The following is a 19,085-nucleotide window of genomic DNA, read 5'->3' on the forward strand; positions in this document are numbered from 1 at the left end:
AAAAATGGGGGAGACTCGCTCAGAGAATATGCTCTGGGGCTCCAATCCTCTCAATACCTGCGCATGCAAGGTTAACTGAAACAAACAAAACTCTGGGACGACCATATAAACTATACGGGCTTGGCCTTCACTTGGTAATGCGTTTGCTCCGGGCTTTAAGGCTCACCAGACTTGAGGGGACTTGCTCGGGGAACGGGCTTCGGGGCACTTGTCTCTCCGTACCTGTTCGGGCAAGGTTAGCTCAAACAAACACACCTTTGGGACGACCGTAAAAACGATACGGGCTTGGCCCCAAAGGGAACGACACGGTTCACGGTATTCTGACCCGTGAAAAGGCGATTAAAAAGTCACAGTTCACGGTATTCTGACCCGCGAAAAGGCTATTCCGAAAATTCTCGGTCCGGGGTCTTTGACCCGTGAAAAGGCTGTTAAAAAGTCTCGGTTCAGAGTCTTTGACTCGTGAAAAGGCTATTTTGAAAAGTCTCGGTTCAGGGTCTTTGACCCGTGAAAAGGCTGTTGAAAAGTCTCGGTTCGGGGTCTTTGACCCGTGAAAAGGCTGTTGAAAAGTCTCGGTTCGGGGTCTTTGACCCATGAAAAGGCTATTGAAAAGTCACGGTTCGTAGTCTTTGACTCGTGAAAAGGCTATTGGAAAGTCTCAGTTTAGAGTCTTTGACTCGTGAAAAGGCTATTTTGAAAAAGTCATAGGGTGGGCTTAGCATTGTATCATGCTCACTAGAATGAGGAAACCCGCTTATGAAACGGGCTTTGGGAAGCTAAAGTTCACTTTGCCTGTCCAAAAAAAGTTAGCTCCAACAAATAATAATTTCAATGAAGAGAGAGTGCTGCTCGGGGCTGAACTTACACTTCGGCCTCTGGAGTACGTCCTCTGGATTGCACGGGACAAGCTCTCGACCTTAGCGCATGCATGTCGATCGGAACTTGCTGAATGAAGTGAAAATATCGTGAACGGACTCTGCCACCGCGACTTACACTCGCGTGACTTGGTTCTTCACAAGCACTTGGCGTTATATCCGTCCAAACAAGGTTAGCTCGAACAAATACTAACGCCAATGAACATCTATGATATGTTTGCTCACAATTCGAAACTCGCTGCAGCTAACGGAACTGTTCAACCCGGGTCCCCGCATAAGCGAGGACTTATGAAACATATTTGGAATGATGAGTATATGTCATTAAATGCATGAGCAGATGAGTTAAGTCTACTCGCCGGGGAAGCTACTTGGTATAATGTAATACCAAAAGCTTCTCATTCGGTTAGATGACATCGTTGACTATTAGACTCCATGGGGAAAATTGATTGAAGGGAGAACCGTCGTTCCCGAAAATGAAGATTTTTTTTTTTGTTGCTTTTTTGTTTTGTTTTTTTTGTTTTGTTTTGTTTTTTTTTTTTTCTTGAAAATTTTGGTTCATGAAAAACAACAATTTCGCTTCATGAAAAGGGGTTTATTGAGCGTGCCAAGCTAAAATCCTTAGTCCGAAAGGGCTTCTCACACACTCTCGTTGGGGAATATTCTGTTGATCCCAATCGCTCACTTGGAGGTTTTCGGAACAAATACTCTCGAGACCTCGCAATATGTTCATGTCTAAGGTTTCAGATATATTCGCAATGCATACATTATTGATCAATCTGAAAGGTCTTTCGGGGACCGTAATGTTGGTTTGGTCATGGGCTTACACAAGGGGTTTTTCATGCTTTGAGGCCACACTGGGGAGATATTTGAAATTACTACCTTCATCGGGTTTACAAGTTAAGAACCTGGAAGATAAGACAAGAAATGATTGACTCCACTCCTTCAAGCGGCCGCTTCTTTGTAAAGTCTTCATGTCAACTCGAAACATCCCAATCGGAAGAGTCTTCGGATGGGTTGTAATGTCGGTTTGGGAAGGCTTATAAGGCTCTGATTTTTTTTTTTTTTTTTCAATGGGGTTTATGAGTTGGTGACCATCCTGGTGTCTTTACCAATCTCGCTCCATTTGGGGAAAGCGTCTGACTCTGGGGATTACAACCCGCCTCGAGTGTCCAATGAGCCGTCTGTTTTTGCTTGGCAAGAAAAGAGTTTTTCTCTATTTTCTACATTTGTTTCTGCTCGAGGTAAGCTCAATGCTTTTCTGCATTTGGCCTTTTCCTCTCCGGGCTTTGGCCTTGCTTTTACTAGGCACTTTGCTTTTTTAGCCCTTTGATTTTCATTTTCCTTTTCTTCTCTTCTTTGCTATTTTCATGAGCTCCCTGGACTCTCGAGACATTTGACATCGTTACCGATTTTCCGGTAAATCACATGTCTTGCCCCAATTTGGGGAAATGATCACCACTCCGGTTTAGAAATGAATGATTTCGGGCTCAACTTGGCTAGCAAAGGATATTGGTGTTTGGGTAGAGAAAGAAATGCTCTTCTTCATTTTGGGACGCTTCGAGCCTCCATAAAGATTCACCTGAAGTTACACACAAAGATTAATGCAAGTGAAGGCAATTAAATCTTTCTTACCTTTCTTCAATTGATTTTCAACTATAATCTCCTGCATTTGCCCCGATGTAGGGTGGTTCTTAACAGGGGTATTTTGAATTTCTCCTTTCTCAAGCTCAAAGTGGCTAGCAAGGGATATATTATGTGTGGGGAAAAGAAGGAATTGCCTTTCATCACTTCGACCCATGTATACATTGCGAATGGATCCTCCGTCCCAAGACACGAATTTTGTTCTCACTTCACTCAATCTCAGAGTGTATTAGGAATGTGTTTATGTGGGGCTTGTTTTTCATCCTAAGCACTCTCACTTGACATACTCAATATCTCCGCTTTATTTGGTAAAATCATTTCGTCAAATGAACTTGCAGGAAATTTCAATGCAAGATGCATGTATGCATGAACGGACGCACCAGTTCAATGAAAGTGGACTTTTTTTTTTTTTTTTTTTTTTTTTTGGAATGAGCTGAAGCATAAACTCCAAATGTAATAAGATGAGAGAGATTTTTTTTTTTTTTTTATGCTTTACCGATTGAACATTTAATATAATCCACATGGGGATGAAACATTTGAACAGTCATGCTTCTTGCAAAATTTTTAGGAGAGGGATACTTACCTGGGCTGCAAAGACCAGTTGACCCTTTGTGTTTACTCTTCTGAGGATCTGTGCTAACAAAGCATCTTGGGATTTTATGAACGGTCCCATTCCCGAAAGTTATCAAAAGAGTTTGGTGTATCGGTGTAGTAACCGATGTGGCGGGGGTACTTCTTAAGATGGATAGCGACGCAGTTCTTCATTGCTCCGGTCGTCCCGATTTCGTTCCGGGAAAGTGCTCTCATCCTCTTGCAAAAAATAAAAGAGGTACAAAAAGTTTTTATTATTGCAAAAAAAATGAAGTGAGTGCAAAAAGTTTTTTTTTTTATTTTTATTATTTTTATTATTTTTTTTTATTTACAAGGGAGCCCCTCCATTTTTACAATGGGGGTCACTGGGATGCCATCTCCGGGGTTCGAACCCCGGGCGCTCCGGACCGCCTTCATTCCCCTAACCACCGGGCTACGGCATTGTTGGCGTCATGAAGGGCGCTTCGCTTTTATTTAAGCGATCATGTCGAGGTAGGGCACGACTTTTCATGCGGCCTCGGGCGTCGGTCACTTGCCGGTTTCCTTCACCTAAAGCGCTCCAGATTAAGTTAATCCAGTCATTTAGCTCGGGTTCGTTGAGTATCACACCTAAATCCGCAACACGGATATGATATGCATGTAGGCATGATATGCATGATGTTTGCGATTACGGCGACTCGGATCTGCACAGGAAAAGGCCATCAGAGCCTTTAATTTTATTCATGGGAAATACTTCTTCACCATATCGGCATTTACTGGGCTCGACCGGACACGGCCGTCCATCTCGCCTAAAATCAACGCGCCACCAGGGAGGACTTTCTTGATCAAATATGGCCCTTTATAGTTTGGCGTGAACTTGCCTCCGGGGTGCGGTATAAATGCTAATCTCTTCTTCAACACCAAGTCACCGATCTCGAAAAGCCGGGGACGAACTTTACGATTGAACGACTTTGCCACACGTTTCTGGTAAAACCGACCATGACAGATAGCCTGCAGTCTTTTCTCGTCGATCATATTCAACTGTTCATATCTCTGTTGAATCCACTCTGCTTCTGATAGTTTCAATCGTGATGGAATCCTGAGTGATGGAATCTCTGTTTCCACCGGTAGCACCACTTCCATACCATATACCAACGAGAAAGGAGTTGCCCCGGTTGAAGTGCGGATCGACGTCCGGTATGCCATCGGTGCATAGGGGAGCCGCTCATGCCAATCCCGATAATTTTCTGCTGTCTTGGACAGAATCTTCTTGATATTCTTATTCGTCGCTTCTACCGCACCATTCATCTGCGGGCGGTAAGGCGAAGAATTCAAATGCCGAACGCGGAACTCACCAAGAACCTCATCAACCACCTTGTTGTTGAGGTTTGAGCCGTTGTCAGTGATTATAGCCTCCGGCGCTCCATATCGGGCAAATATATCTTGACGTAAAAACCTGGCTACGTTCTTGGCTGTGACATTGGCATACGAACTCGCTTCAATCCACTTCGAGAAATAGTCAATTGCCACAAGTATAAAACGATGTCCGTTTGAAGCTTTGGGATTAATTGGCCCTATGACGTCGATCCCCCACATTGAGAAAAGCCACGCCTCGGACATCGGGTGCAACTCATTGGGAGGAGCAGCGATTCGATCTCCATAGACCCGACATCGATGGCGGGAACGAACATGCTGAATACAATCGGCTTCCAAGGTGAGCCCGTAATATCCCAATCTCATGATTTTCTTACTCAACATGTGGCCATTCATATGGGGACCACATTCACCCTCATGGATTTCGGTCATCAACCGATTGGCCTCCTTGGCATCAACGCATCTCAGAAGAACGGAGTCATATGACCTCTTGTACAACGCATCGCCGCCGAGGAAAAACTTTGAAGACAGTTTCATCGGATATTTCCTGTCAGCCGCTTCACTACCTTCAGGAAACTCTCCGGTCTGCAGGTAAACCTTAATATCTTGATACCGGGGCTCTCTATCTGCCTCTTCTTCTATTAGCATGGAGTAAGCAGAATGCTTCAAGATTTCAATTCTCAATGGCTCGATGTCCGAACCCGCAGTCACTTGGAACATTGAGGATAAGGTGGCCAACGCGTCTGCGACCCGGTTCTCGGGCTCGGGAAGATACTCGAACGCTATCTCATCAAACTCTTCGATTATATCTTCCGGAAACTCGTGATATGGGATCAACTTCGGGTCACGAGTTTTCCACTTGCCTTCTGTCTGAAGGATAATGAGAGCAGAGTCGCCATAAACCTGCAGTCTTCGGATTTCCATCTCTACGGCAGCCTGTAGCCCGAGAATGCAGGCCTCGTATTCAGCGATGTTATTGGTGCACGGAAACAATAACTTAGCGGCTACTGGATAGTGTTGGCCATCCGGAGAGATAAGGACTGCCCTCGTGCCGGATCCGGATAAGCTAACAGCTCCGTCGAAGTACATGATCCACTTTTCTGTAGTGATCGGTAAAACACGATCATCGAGAGGATCTATCCCATCTTCAATCTGTGATCCTGCAGCGCTCTCTGCTAACATGTCTGCTATAGCTCGACCTTTCACCGACTTCTGTGTCATGGTCCGCACATCGAACTCGGAAATAAGAATCTGCCACTTGGCCAATTTTCCAACCAACGCCGGCTTTTCCAGCGGATACTTGATGGGATCACATTCGGTGGTTAACATAATCTGATGGTGAAGGGTATACTGCCGCAATCTGTGTAATACCCAAACTAAAGCTACGCAAGTCTTCTCGACCTCCGAGTAATTGGCTTGGGAATCGGAGAATTTCTTGCTGAGATAGTATATTGCGCATTCTTTTCCATCTGATGGTCTTTTTCGCTCCAATCTGACTCCCAAGGACTCCTTGTGAATGGTCGGATAAAGGATTAGAGGCACACCAGGAACAGGCGGAACCAGAAACGGGGAATGGGTCAGATAATGCTGAATTTTCAGGAAAGCGGTCTGACATTCAATATCCCATACAATCTTTGCATTCTTCTTGAGAAGCTTGAAAAATGGCCTGGCGATCTCTGATAGCCGGGATATGAATCTTGCCACATAGTTCAATCTCCCCAGCAAATCGCGAACTTCCTTCACAGAAGATGGGGGTCGTAGCTCGCATATGGCCTTCACCTTGGACGGATCGATCTCGATGCCCCTACTACCGACCATGAAGCCCAATAATTTCCCGGACCTTGCCCCAAATACACGCTTTGCGGGATTGAGGCGTAATCGGTATTTACGTAGGCGCTCAAATAGCTTGCGGAGGATCGCAACATGGTCTTCGCCTAATCTTGACTTCGCGATCATGTCATCAACGTATACTTCAATTTCATTGTGCATCATATCATGGAACAAGGCCACCATGGCTCTTTGATACGTGGCGCCCGCATTTTTCGGGCCGAAAGGCATGACTCTATAGCAAAAAGTTCCCAATGGGGTTATAAAAGAAGTTTTGCTTCTGTCTTCTTCTTTTATCCGAATCTGGTTATAACCAGAGAAACCATCCATGAAGGAGAAAAGCTCAAACCCAGCCGCACTGTCAACTAGCACATCAATATGCGGGAGCGGAAAGTCATCTTTGGGGCTGGCCTTATTCAAATCACGGTAATCAACGCACACCCCGACTCTCCCGTCTTTCTTCATCACCGGGACGATATTCGCTATCCAATCCGGGTAATGAGCGACTTCAATGAAATCGACCTTCGGGAGCTTCATTACTTCCTCCTCAATCTTTTTAGACAGCTCGGGCTTTGTCCTTCTCAACCGTTGTTTCTTCGGCGGTATATCCGGGTTAGTTGGTAGTGCATGTTGCACGATATCTGGATCCAATCCTAGCATGTCGGTGTACGACCAGGCAAATACATCCCGAAACTCTTGAAGGCTGACCAATCTGTCGGCTTCTGCTTCCCGTAACCCCGCCCCAATTTTGGTCTCTCGGATATTGTCTTCGGTACCCAAATTCACCGTCACCGTCGGTTCAGGTGTCAACGGCTCTGACTCCTCGTGGCGACTCCATTCAATCTCAATCCCTTTCGGATCGTCACTATCGCTGCCCGAGTCCGAAGAATCGTCGCCTGGTGAATCCGAGTCACATGTGCTCTTATAATGAATATGAAGAATGCTATGCCCGAGACATGATGCAGAAATGTTAATTCATTTCAATGACATATAAACAAAAAGCAGAAAAGTGTGTTTTTGAAAACTGATTTGCAACAACATTTTTCAAATGGGTAAGCTCCGGGAAATGCCCTCATATCATCGGGTCATCCGAATTATTTTTGCAAAAAGCCAAAACTAGGAAGCGTGTGAAAGTCCAGTCCTCGGGATTATACTTAGGCTCATAATTGCATCGTCATGGGATCGGCAGTATACTTTCACACGTCCTTAATAAACATGTGCTCGTTTTATTTAACTGGGAGCCGCATTACAATATGTACTTCCCCCAAGCCAACGGCTCGAGACCTGGGGGTATGTGCAAAAAACGGTTAGCACATTAGAAACCTGTTCCCCGACGGGAGGCAAAGCAACAAAACATATATACATGACAAAAAAGGATAAACCCACGATCCTACTCTGGAGAGTTGGGGGAACTAGTTGATGACTCCACCTCCTCGGATGCGGTGGCACATGCGAAAGGTTCCTCGGGAATGATCTTACGAGAGTTGATTGGCTTATCCTCAAGAGTCTGTGGTTCAAAGAAGTCGTCAACGTCAATAGGTGTGATGTTAGTGTTAGCAACAGGCTCTTCGAACAGCTGCGCTATCCCTTCTAAGTTGGAGAGGCTTGTGTCCTCTAGCATTACGGGCGGATGAGGAGAAAGCGGCTTGGGAGTATTCTTGATGAGCTGGCTACCAGAACCCCCTCTTACCGCTAAGTGAGCGGCCTTATCCACACGACCTCCTTGATTATCCCAACCTTTTTGTCCGTGGCGACCACTTCGAAAGGGAAATGAATAGGGACTAATTGCAAGTACGCCTTTGTGTCGACGCAAACGGACGGTGGGACCGTCGGGTTGATTGCGAACTCCTGAATATCCAAGTCCAAAAGGATCGTTATCCGGTTCTATCTGAGTAAACTCTTCGGGAGTGAGGTCATTGTGGCCTTCGTCCTCAAGCTGGTAATTGTCCAGATTCTCTTCAATAGTCAAGTTTGCCACAACAGGCTCTGCCATACTAATGAACGTCTCATTCAAATCTGGCACTATTTCGGGGACGATCGCATCATCGGGAGCGACCTCTTCGACGTCAGCAGGCTGTTTCGCTTCAATCGTAGCGATCGCTTCTTCGATGGACTCCAATGTGTCGAACTCATCGCCCCACTCGCTCCAATAAGGTCGTGTCTCGGGGACGGGCTCCTCGAAGAACCAAGGTGGGGGTGAATACTTAACCGGAAAATCATATCCGCCACTCGGTTGCCCCAAGGTATCCACTATTTCTCCCTTGACATGCGCATTTCGCAAAAACTCTTGATCCCGGTAGTGCCGGTTCCACGGAGAATCGGCTTCTCGGTCATAACCTTCATCCGGCTGAGTTGGTGCCATCTCGGGTACGACCGCGTCCTCCGGCTCGGCTAACGGGTTCTCATGCTCGATGGCAACCGTCTCCATGCTTGCCATTACGGACCTATATGGGCTCGAGTGAACATATATGAGTATTTCAGTCAATCAATGAACGTAACAAAAACATAACTGAAATAGATGGAAAAAAATTGGACAAAGTAGAGATTATACTTACAGTGATTGATGGATGGTATCCGTTAATGGCATAAACACACGCATGCTAACAGTGAGGTTTGACACATAAAGGGTAGGGTAGGCTAATGGCTAAAGGCTCCCATCACAACGAAATGATGTACCGCCCCCAAAAACGCCGACAGCATAATCGGGCCGGGGCACATATTTCGAGATGATGAGCGGGATCAGAAATGATCGTGCCAATTGCGGACTTGCGTATGGCCCAATCTATTTCTGACACCTCCTAAGGATTTCCTAGGGTCGCAGTCCGGGTTTGACCACTGGATGTGTGTGCAAAAAGTGTTGTGTATGAAAAACATGCATAGCGGGGTATATCAAACATCGCTTCTATATACATATAGAAAACATACATTCCTACGACTCCCCGCAAAACAAATATGTGAACAATCACTCCGCCCCTTATGACTCCCAACCCGCATGAACATCTAATTACAAAATTAGCAGATTAACCCGATTTTTTAACAACATAGCAAAATGGTGATCAAATTAGGAAACAATCAACTGGTTATTACGGCCTAAGTCTACATAGATTTTTAACCTATTTGTCCCCGGTGGAGTCGCCAAGCTGTCGCGATCTCGCCTTCGGCCTCCCGTGGAGAGGGTCCGGCGGGGTTTAGAGGTATTGCCATAAATCAATGGCATGGACTCTCCCAAGTCCTACCTCGCGTGACATTGGATTTCTTTTACTGATTAGCAAATTAAAGTGCTATTAAGAGTCGCCACTAGCCTATTGGGGTCGGCTAGAAACCAATCGAGACGCGGGAGGGTTATCTCAATTCCTACACAACCAGAGCTTCTAGGTTCGGGGACTTGTTTACGCTAACTAGATAATTAGCGCCCTTTCGGTACCTAACCAGTTGATATTTCTTAAGGTGACCACACATTCTGCATATCATTTTAAACTCACCAGGTATCTAACAAGTACTAAATGATCATGCATAATGTTTTTCCGTCATTTCGTGCAATTACCTATTTATCCTTAACCTAGTATATAGGGAAAGCGATTAACGAGCAATTTTTCAAAAGACAGTGTTATAAACACTCAATCAGATAAATATGCCAAATAAAAATCAGGATAAGCACATGCGGACCAAATCTATAATGGCGATATTTAAACAAACAACTTCGACTCGAAGGTCGAATTACAACAATTATCAGACCGGATTGACATCGGTCTTCAATCAACGCCAATTTTAGGCTTAAAATTCACATTAGGGATAAAAAGGTCAAAGAAACCATTTTTCTAATTTTCTGAAATTTTTCTGATTTTTTTGAATTTTTATTTATTTTTATTTATTTATTTATTATTTTTATTTTTATTTTTTCATTAATTATTATTTATTATTATTATTATTTTTTAATAAGGGACCGGGTCCGGGTCGGGTCCTCGGACCCGGACCTGGATCGAGTCGTCGGGCCCGGTCCGGTCCGCGGGAGAAACCCAGGCACGAGCCCGAAGGATAAAAAAGAAATCCCAGGCCCAATCTTCTTTAGTTCATCCGAATTGGGCTTCAACATTTTTTTTCTTTGGCCCAGCCTCTTCACGCCCAAACCAAAGCACGGGCCCGGCAGCTTTTCTGTTTTCTTTCATGCCAGCCCATCCGAATTCCTTCTCCTTTTATTTTCAGCCCAACCGCTTAGGCCCCCTTTTTTATTCTCGCAGCCCAATCCACTCTTCTTTTCTTTTTCTCAGCCCGTTCACCCAGCCCACTCCTTCAACCTTCAACTAGGCCAGCCCATCCGCTCCTCTTCTTCTTCTCTCTTTTTACGCCAGCCCAGCCAGCAGCCCACTAGCCTTCATTTCAACCACTTGACCCATCAGAATCAGCCCAAATCTCTTCCTTTTATTTTCTTTTTCGCCAGCCCACTCTCCTCTTCAACCTTCAATTCGTCAGTCCATCCAAGAAGCCCAAATCAGTCAACAAAAGCGTGAATCAGCCCCCCCTTATTACTCTTCATCGTCTCCTCCGTGCATGCTCCATCTCTCCGCAACCAGGACGGCGACTCTGCACTTCCGACGCCAACCAAGCTCCGCCGCTCGCCTTGCCGCCGCATCGCCGGAACCACTCGCCACCGTCACTAGCTCTCACTCCGCGGACTTCTTGGACCCCGACCGACTCTACTCGAGCCGGCGTCGCCGAGCGTTGACGTTTGCGTCGCCGCAGCCCGAGCTCGAATCACTTCTATTCATCCTCGCGTCGCCCGGGCTCGCATCGCCATTGTTCGGACTCGCGTCGCCTAAGTTCGGATTCGCGTCGCCTTTGTTCGGACTCGCATCGCCTAAGTTCGGACTCGCGTCGCCTTCGTTCGGACTCGCGTCGCCATCGTTCGGACTCGCGTCGCCATCGTTCGGACTCGCGTCGCCTAAGTTCGGACTCGCGTCGCCTAAGTTCGCTCGAGCACGACACAGATCTTCCGACGTCGCCAGCCCACGATCATCGCACCACTATTGGTTCAAGCTCACGCGCCACCTTCGATCCGTTGACGCCGCGTGGTTGCAAGCATCGTCCATATCTTCTCACCCAAAAACTCTTCGTTTATTTTCCTCTTCCCTTGCGTATCTACAACACTCGGCGCTCGTCTCACCAAGATGTCTCCTTGTCGCCCAAGACTCTTTCTGTTCACTGCGCCCTTTACTTTTTTTTTTTTTTTTTTTTTTTTTTTTTCAATCAAACTAAAGCACTCTGTTTCCTCAAGAGCTTGGTCATACGTCTCGCTCTTCTTCCTTTAGTCCAGACTAATAGGCGACGAAAACCGAACAGTGATCGGGAACGAGACAAAAAAAACTAGAGAAATGCTTAAGTACTTAACTAATCAGTAGAGTATGAGGAACAAGCGTGAACCCGTGTGCGAAAAAAAATGATCTCAACTCATGAACCCAAAATAGGGGATTAACCGGGACAAGCAACGCGTGGGCTGGCCTAAGATTGACTATCAAAAGCAACTATAGCAGAGTACATGCCATGGGAATTAACTAGAGAACTCGCCGGACCGGACAAATTAACAGCCACGGCCCGGCGAGCTTGCAAGTGCAACACAGAGTACTAGATGGCCGAGGGAGTACTGACCTATTCTCAAGTCGAAGCGACACTGTGGGAAGGTGCGACGGCAGATGGGTGGTGCGAAACTTTCCCCTTCGTTGGTGCGGATTACCTGCGTTTTCAACAGAGGTCTCTTCCTCCTCCCTCAAGCTCTCATTCTCTTTTTTTTTTTTTTGACCGAACCTCACTCTCTGGGCTGCCTTCTCTTCTTTTTTGGAACCCCCACTTCTCTTTTTAGTCGAACGGACCAACCAACGGCCTGCCCCTCCTCTCTCTTTTATGCTCATTCTGCCTCCTTCCCCAAACTTGCATGCGTGGACGAGCGTAGAATCCGGTTGATGGAGACGTGGGTTGGTGAGAGACCACGTGAGGTGTGCGGTGAAAATGAAAGTGACGTGATTGTGTGCAGGTGAGTGTAGAGATATTCACGTATGGGAAATGGCTGAAGGAAAGAAGAATAAAAGAGAGAGGTGGGCTGTGGGGGGAAACAAAACAAAGATGGTCTGAAGAAAAATAAGAAAGGGAGATGGGCTGAGAAATAAAAGGAAATGGTGGGCTGAGGAGAAAATGGGCTGAGGAAGAGAATTGCCCAACTGGGCTGCACGTGGGTGGGCTACGCGTGAAAACAAAATAAAAAGCTGTGGGCTCGGGTTTCGACCCGAATCAAGCTGGCCCGAATCAAGCCGTGAGGGCTTTCGATGGTATGAGCAAGAATGTCCTCGGTGAGGCTAAACTAGAAGTGTTAATTGGGCCTTCCAAGTTCTCAATGACGTTTCAAGTTCTGGACATTCCATCTTCCTTCAACATGTTGCTGGGTAGACCGTGGATTCATATGGCCGGGGCTGTCCCCTCAAGCCTCCATCAGAAGGTTCGATTTATTGATAACGGTCAAATGATAACGGTTAATGGAGAAATGGACATGCGACTTCCCGAGGGAGTTGTCGTCTCATACATTCCGCCTAGGGCTGAAGAAGAAGCCAGTTATCATACATTCGAACCGGTATCAACAATACATGTCCCGGAAGATGTTGTCGCTCAACCTCCGTCGCTATCCGGCCCCGCCCTTATGTCTAGCAGAGTGTTGCTTCAATACGGACATATCCCTGGAGAAGGTTTGGGATTGTATGGTCAAGGCATCACCGAACCCATTCGTGTAGAACCGGATAATGGTCCTTTCGGACTTGGTTATTCGGGAAGCCGTAACCGATCCGACGGCCCCACGGCTCGTCTGTTTCGACGTAGGCGTCGTAATGCAGCTAATCCTTACCCATCTCCCACCTGGTATAGACGCTATGGTCGAGGAAGTCGGGGCAACCAGGAAGGTCGCATGGATAATGCCGCTTGCACGGTGGTGGGTGAAAGTTCCGTAGCTTGACCCATTGGAAATCCCCTCAAGTTGTTTTTTCCCCGTCCGCCCAAAATGTTAGATGACACAAGCCTCTCTAACTTAGAAGGGATTGCACAACTGTTTGAAGAACACGGTACCGACACCGTCATCACACCCGCTGATGTTGACGCCTTCTTTGAAGAACAGACTCCCAAGGTTGAGCCTATCGATTCTCAGAAGATTATTCCGGATGAGCCTCCGGCATCCGAGGACGTGGAGTCGTCAGGCGGTTCTCCCGACTCTCCCGAGTAGGATCATGGGTTTGTTTGTTTTTTGTCATGTATATATGTTTTTCCCGCTCCCGCCAAGGACTGTGTTTCTGATGTGCTAACCGTTTTTTGGATACCCCCAGGTCTCGAGCCGTTGGCTTGGGGGAAGTACATGTTGTAATGCGGCTCCCAGTTAAATAAAACGAGCACATGTTTATTAAGGACGTGTGAAAGTATCTTGCCGGTCCCATGACGATGCAATTATGAGCCTAAGTATAAGCCTGAGGACTGGACTTTCACACGCTTCCTAGTTTTGGCTTTTTCAAAAAAAATCCGGATGACCCGATGATATGAGGGTATTTCCCGGGGCTTACCTATTTGAAAAATGTTTTTGTAAATCTGCTTTCAAAAACACACTTTTTCGCTTTTTGTTTATATGTCATTGAAATGAATTAACCTTTCTGCATCGTGTCTCGGGCATAGCATTCTTCATATTCATAATAAGAGCACATGTGACTCGGATTCGCCGAGCGACGATTCTTGGGACTCGGGCAGCGATAGTGATGATCTAAAAGGGATTGAGATCGAATGGAGTCGCCACGAGGAGTCAGAGCCGTTGACAACTGAACCGACGGTGACGGTGAATTTGGGTGCTGAAGATAATATCCGAGAGACCAAAATCGGGACGGGGTTACGGGAAACAGAAGCCGCCAGATTGGTCAGCCTTCTTCAAGAGTTTCGGGATGTATTCGCTTGGTCGTACACCGACATGCCAGGATTGGATCCGGATATTGTGCAGCATGCACTACCGACTAACCCGGATATACCGCCGAAGAAACAACGGTTGAGAAGGACAAAGCCCGAGTTGTCTAAAAAGATTGAGGAGGAAGTAATGAAGCTCCCGAAAGTCGATTTCATTGAAGTCGCTCATTACCCGGATTGGATAGCGAATATCGTCCCGGTAATGAAGAAAGACGGGAGAGTCGGGGTGTGCGTTAACTATCGTGATCTGAATAAGGCCAGCCCCAAAGATGACTTCCCGCTCCCGCATATTGACGTGCTAGTTGATAGTACGGCTGGGTTTGAGCTTTTCTCCTTCATGGATGGTTTTTCTGGTTATAACCAGATTCGGATGAAAGAAGAAGATAGAAGCAAAACTTCTTTTATAACCCCATGGGGAACTTTTTGCTATAGAGTCATGCCTTTCGGTCTGAAAAATGCGGGTGCCACGTATCAAAGAGCCATGGTGGCCTTGTTCCATGATATGATGCACAATGAAATTGAAGTATACGTCGATGACATGATCGCGAAGTCAAGATTAGGCAAAGACCATGTTGCGATTCTCCGCAAGCTATTCGAGCGCCTACGTAAATACCAATTACGCCTCAATCCCGCAAAGTGCGTATTTGGAGCAAGGTCCGGGAAATTATTGGGCTTCATGGTCAGTAGTAGGGGCATTGAGATTGATCCGTCCAAGGTGAAAGCCATATGCGAGCCGCGACCCCCGTCTTCCGTGAAGGAAGTTCGCGGTTCTTTGGGGAGATTGAACTATGTGGCAAGATTCATATCCCAGCTATCAGAGAGCGCCAGGCCATTTTTCAAGCTTCTCAAGAAGAATGCAAAGATTGTATGGGATATTGAATGTCGGACCGCTTTCCTGAAAATTCAGCATTATCCGACCCATTCCCCTGTTCCGGTTCCGCCTGTTCCTGGTGTACCTTTAATCCTTTATCCGACCATCCACAAGGAGTCCTTGGGAGCTGTATTGGTGCGTAAAAGACCATCGGATGGAAAAGAATGCGCAATATACTATCTTAGCAAGAAATTCTCCGATTCTAAAACCAATTACTCGGAGGTCGAGAAGACTTGTGTAGCTTTAGTTTGGGTATTACATGGGCTGCGGCAGTATACCCTTCACCATCAGATTATGTTAACCACCGAATGTGATCCCATCAACTATTTGCTAGAAAAACCGGCGTTGGTTGGAAAATTGGCCAAGTGGCAAATTCTTATTTCCGAGTTCGATGTGCAGACCATGACACAGAAGTCGGTGAAAGTTCGAGCAATAGCAGACATGTTAGCAGAGAATGCTGCGGGACCGCAGGCGGGAGATGAGATAGACCCTCTTGATGACCGTGTTTTATTGGTCACTGCAGAAAGGTGGATCATGTACTTCGACGGAGCCGTTAACTTATCCGGATCCGGCACAGGGGCGGTCCTTATCTCCCCGGATGGCCAGCACTATCCAATAGCTGCCAAGTTATTGTTTCCGTGCACCAATAACATCGCTGAATACGAGGCCCGCATTCTCGGGTTGCAGGCTGCCATGGAGATGGAAATCCGAAGACCGGAGGTTTATGGCGACTCTGCTCTCATTATCCTTCGGACGGAAGGCAAGTGGAAAACTCGTGACCCGAAGTTAATCCCATATCACGAGTTTCTGGAAGATATAATCGAAGAGTTCGATGAGATAGCGTTCGAGTATCTTCCCAGAGCCCTGAACCGGTTCGCAGACGCGTTGGCCACCTTATCCTCAATGTTCCAAGTGACTGCAGGTTCGGACATCGAGCCATTGAGAATCGAAATCTTGAAGCATTCTGCTTATTCCATGCTAATAGAAGAAGAGGCAGATGGAGAACCATGGTATCAAGATATTAAGGTCTACCTGCAGACTAGAAAATTTCCCGAGAGCAGTGAAGCAACCGACAGGAAATATCCGATGAAACTGTCTTCAAAGTTTTTCCTCGGCAGCGATACGTTGTACAAGAGGTCATATGACTCCGTTCTCCCGAGGTGCGTTGATGCCAAGGAAGCAAATCAGTTGATGACTGAAATTCATGAGGGTGAATGTGGTCCCCATATGAATGGCCACTTGTTGAGTAAGAAGATCATGAGATTGGGATATTCTTGGCTCACCTTGGAAGCCGATTGTATTCAGCATGTTCGTTCCTGCCATCGGTGTCGGGTCTATGGAGATAGAATCGCTGCTCCTCCCAATGAGTTGCACCGGATGTCCGAGGCGTGGCCTTTCTCAATGTGGGGGATCGACGTCATAGGGCCAATTAATCCCAAAGCTTCAAACGGACATCGTTTTATACTTGTGGCAATTGACTACTTCTCAAAGTGGATTGAAGCGAGTTCATATGCCAATGTCACGGCGAAGAACGTGGCCGGGTTCTTGCGTCGAGATATCTTTGCCCGATATGGAGCGCCGGAGGCTATAATCATCGACAACGGTTCAAACCTCAACAACAAGGTGGTTGACGAGGTTCTTGGTGAATTTCGCGTCCAGCATTTGAATTCTTCGCCTTACCGCCCGCAGATGAATGGTGCGGTAGAAGCGGCGAACAAGAATATCAAGAAGATTCTGTCCAAGACAGCAGAGAATTATCGGGATTGGCATGAGCGGCTCCCCTATGCACCGATGGCATACCGGACGTCGATCCGCACTTCAACCGGGGCAACTCCTTTCTCGTTGGTATATGGTATGGAAGCGGTGCTACCGGTGGAAACAGAGATTCCATCACTCGGGATTCTGTCACGATTGAAACTATCAGAAGCAGAGTGGATTCAACAGAGATATGAACAGTTGAATATGATCGACGAGAAAAGACTGCGGGCTATCTGTCATGGTCGGTGTTACCAGAAGCGTGTGGCAAAGTCGTTCAATCGTAAAGTTCGTCCTCGGCTTTTCGAGATCGGTGACTTGGTGCTGAAGAAGAGATTGGCATTTATACCGCACCCGGGAGGCAAGTTCACGCCAAACTATGAAGGGCCATATCTGATCAAGAAAGTCCTCCCTGGTGGCGCGTTGATTTTAGGCGAGATGGACGGCCGTGTCCGGTCGAGCCCCGTAAATGCCGATATGGTGAAGAAGTATTTCCCATGAATAAAATTAAAGGCTACGATGGCCTTTTCCTGTGTAGATCCGAGTCATTGTAATTGCAAACATCATGCATATCATGCATACATGCATATCATATTTATGTTGCAGATTTAGGTGTGATACTCAACGAATCCGAGCCAAATCACTGGATTAACTTAATCTGGAGCGTCTTAGGTAAAGGAAACCGGCAAGTGACCGACGCCCGAGGCCGCATGGAAAGCCGTGCCCCGCCTCGGTGGGATCGCTTAAATAAAAGCGAAACCCCCATTTGACGCCAACAGCGCCGCAGGCTGGTGGTTGGGGAATGAAGGCGGTCCGGACGCGACCGGGTTCGAACCCCCGGCGATGGCATCCCAGCGAGCCCCATTGTAAAAATGGGGGGGCTCCCTTGTAAATAAATAAAAAAAAAAGAAAGTAAAAAAAAAAACTTTTTGCACTCGTTTAATTTTTTGCAATAATAAGAACTTTTTGCCCCTCTTTTATTTTTGCAAGAGGAGGAGAGCATTTTTCCCGGAACGAAATCGGGACGACCGGAGTAGCGAGGAACTGTATCGCCATCCATCTTGAGAAGTGCCCTTGCCACATCAATTACTACACTAATGCACCAAATTCTTTTGATAATTTTCAGGAATGGGACAGTTCGTAAAATCCCAAGATCCTCCGTTAGCACGGATCCTCAGAAGAGTGAACACAAAGGGTCAATTGGTCTTTGCAGCCCAAGTTCATCTGATGAGATGATTTTTACCAAATGAAGCGGAGGTATTGAGATTGCCAAGCGAGAGTGCTTAGGATGAAAGGCAAGCCCCACCTAAACACACCCCTAATACACTCTGAGACCGAATGAAGTGAGAACAAAATTTGTGTCTTGGGATAGAGGATCCATTCGCAATGTATACATGGGTCGAAGTGATGAAAGGCAATTCATTCTTTCCCCATATACAATATATCCCTTGCTAGCCACTTTGAGCCCGAGAAAGGAGAAATTCAAAATACCCCTGTCAAGAACCACCCCACACCGGGGCAAATGCAGGGGATCGTAGTTGAAAATCAAACGGAGAAAGGTAAGAAAGATTTAATTGTCTTCACTTGCGTTAACTTTTGTGTGGTAACTTCAGGTGAATCTTTATGGAGGCTCGAAGCGTTCCAAAATGAAGAAGAGCATTTCTTTCTCTACCCAAACACCAATATCCTTTATTAGCCAAGTTGAGCCCGAAATCATTCATTTCTAAACCAGAGTGGTGATCATTTCCCCAAATTGGGGCAAGACATGTGATTTACCAGAAAATCGGTATCGATGTCAAATGTCTCGAGAGTCCAGGGAGCTCATGAAAATAGCAAAGAAGAGAAGAAAAGGAAAATGAAAATCAAAGGGCTAAAAAAGCAAAGTGCCTAGTAAAAGCAAGGCCAAAGCCCATAGAGGAAAAGGCCAAATGCGGAAAAGCATTGAGCTTATCAGACCGGATTGGACATCGGTCTTCAATCAACGCCAATTTTAGGCTTAAAATTCACATTAGTGATAAAAAGGTCAAAGAAACCATTTTTTTAATTTTCTGAAATTTTTCTGATTTTTTTGAATTTTTATTTATTTTATTTATTTATTATTATTTTTATTTTTATTTTTTCATTAATTATTATTTATTATTATTATTATTTTTTAATAAGGGACCGGGTGCAGGTCGGGTCCTCGGACCCGGACCTGGATC

The 19,085-nt window shown here is 46.3% G+C and overlaps 2 protein-coding genes across 2 annotated transcripts; one reads left to right on the plus strand and one right to left on the minus strand.

The window, feature by feature from the left end:
- Positions 1-3,824: 3,824 nt before the first annotated feature.
- Positions 3,825-6,413, minus strand: LOC125314136. Its single transcript, XM_048275618.1, has 3 exons — positions 4,871-6,413; positions 4,439-4,555; positions 3,825-4,198 (listed from the first exon to the last, which is right to left on the minus strand). The coding sequence occupies exons 1-3, from the start codon at positions 6,411-6,413 to the stop codon at positions 3,825-3,827; spliced, it is 2,034 nt and encodes a 677-aa protein (XP_048131575.1).
- An 8,521-nt stretch (positions 6,414-14,934) lies between these two features.
- Positions 14,935-18,120, plus strand: LOC125314137. Its single transcript, XM_048275619.1, has 3 exons — positions 14,935-16,339; positions 16,631-16,771; positions 18,011-18,120. The coding sequence occupies exons 1-3, from the start codon at positions 14,935-14,937 to the stop codon at positions 18,118-18,120; spliced, it is 1,656 nt and encodes a 551-aa protein (XP_048131576.1).
- The last annotated feature ends 965 nt before the right edge of the window (positions 18,121-19,085 follow it).

The sequence above is a fragment of the Rhodamnia argentea genome, chromosome 3 (assembly GCF_020921035.1).
Source record: "Rhodamnia argentea isolate NSW1041297 chromosome 3, ASM2092103v1, whole genome shotgun sequence".
Taxonomy (NCBI): Eukaryota; Viridiplantae; Streptophyta; class Magnoliopsida; order Myrtales; family Myrtaceae; genus Rhodamnia; species Rhodamnia argentea.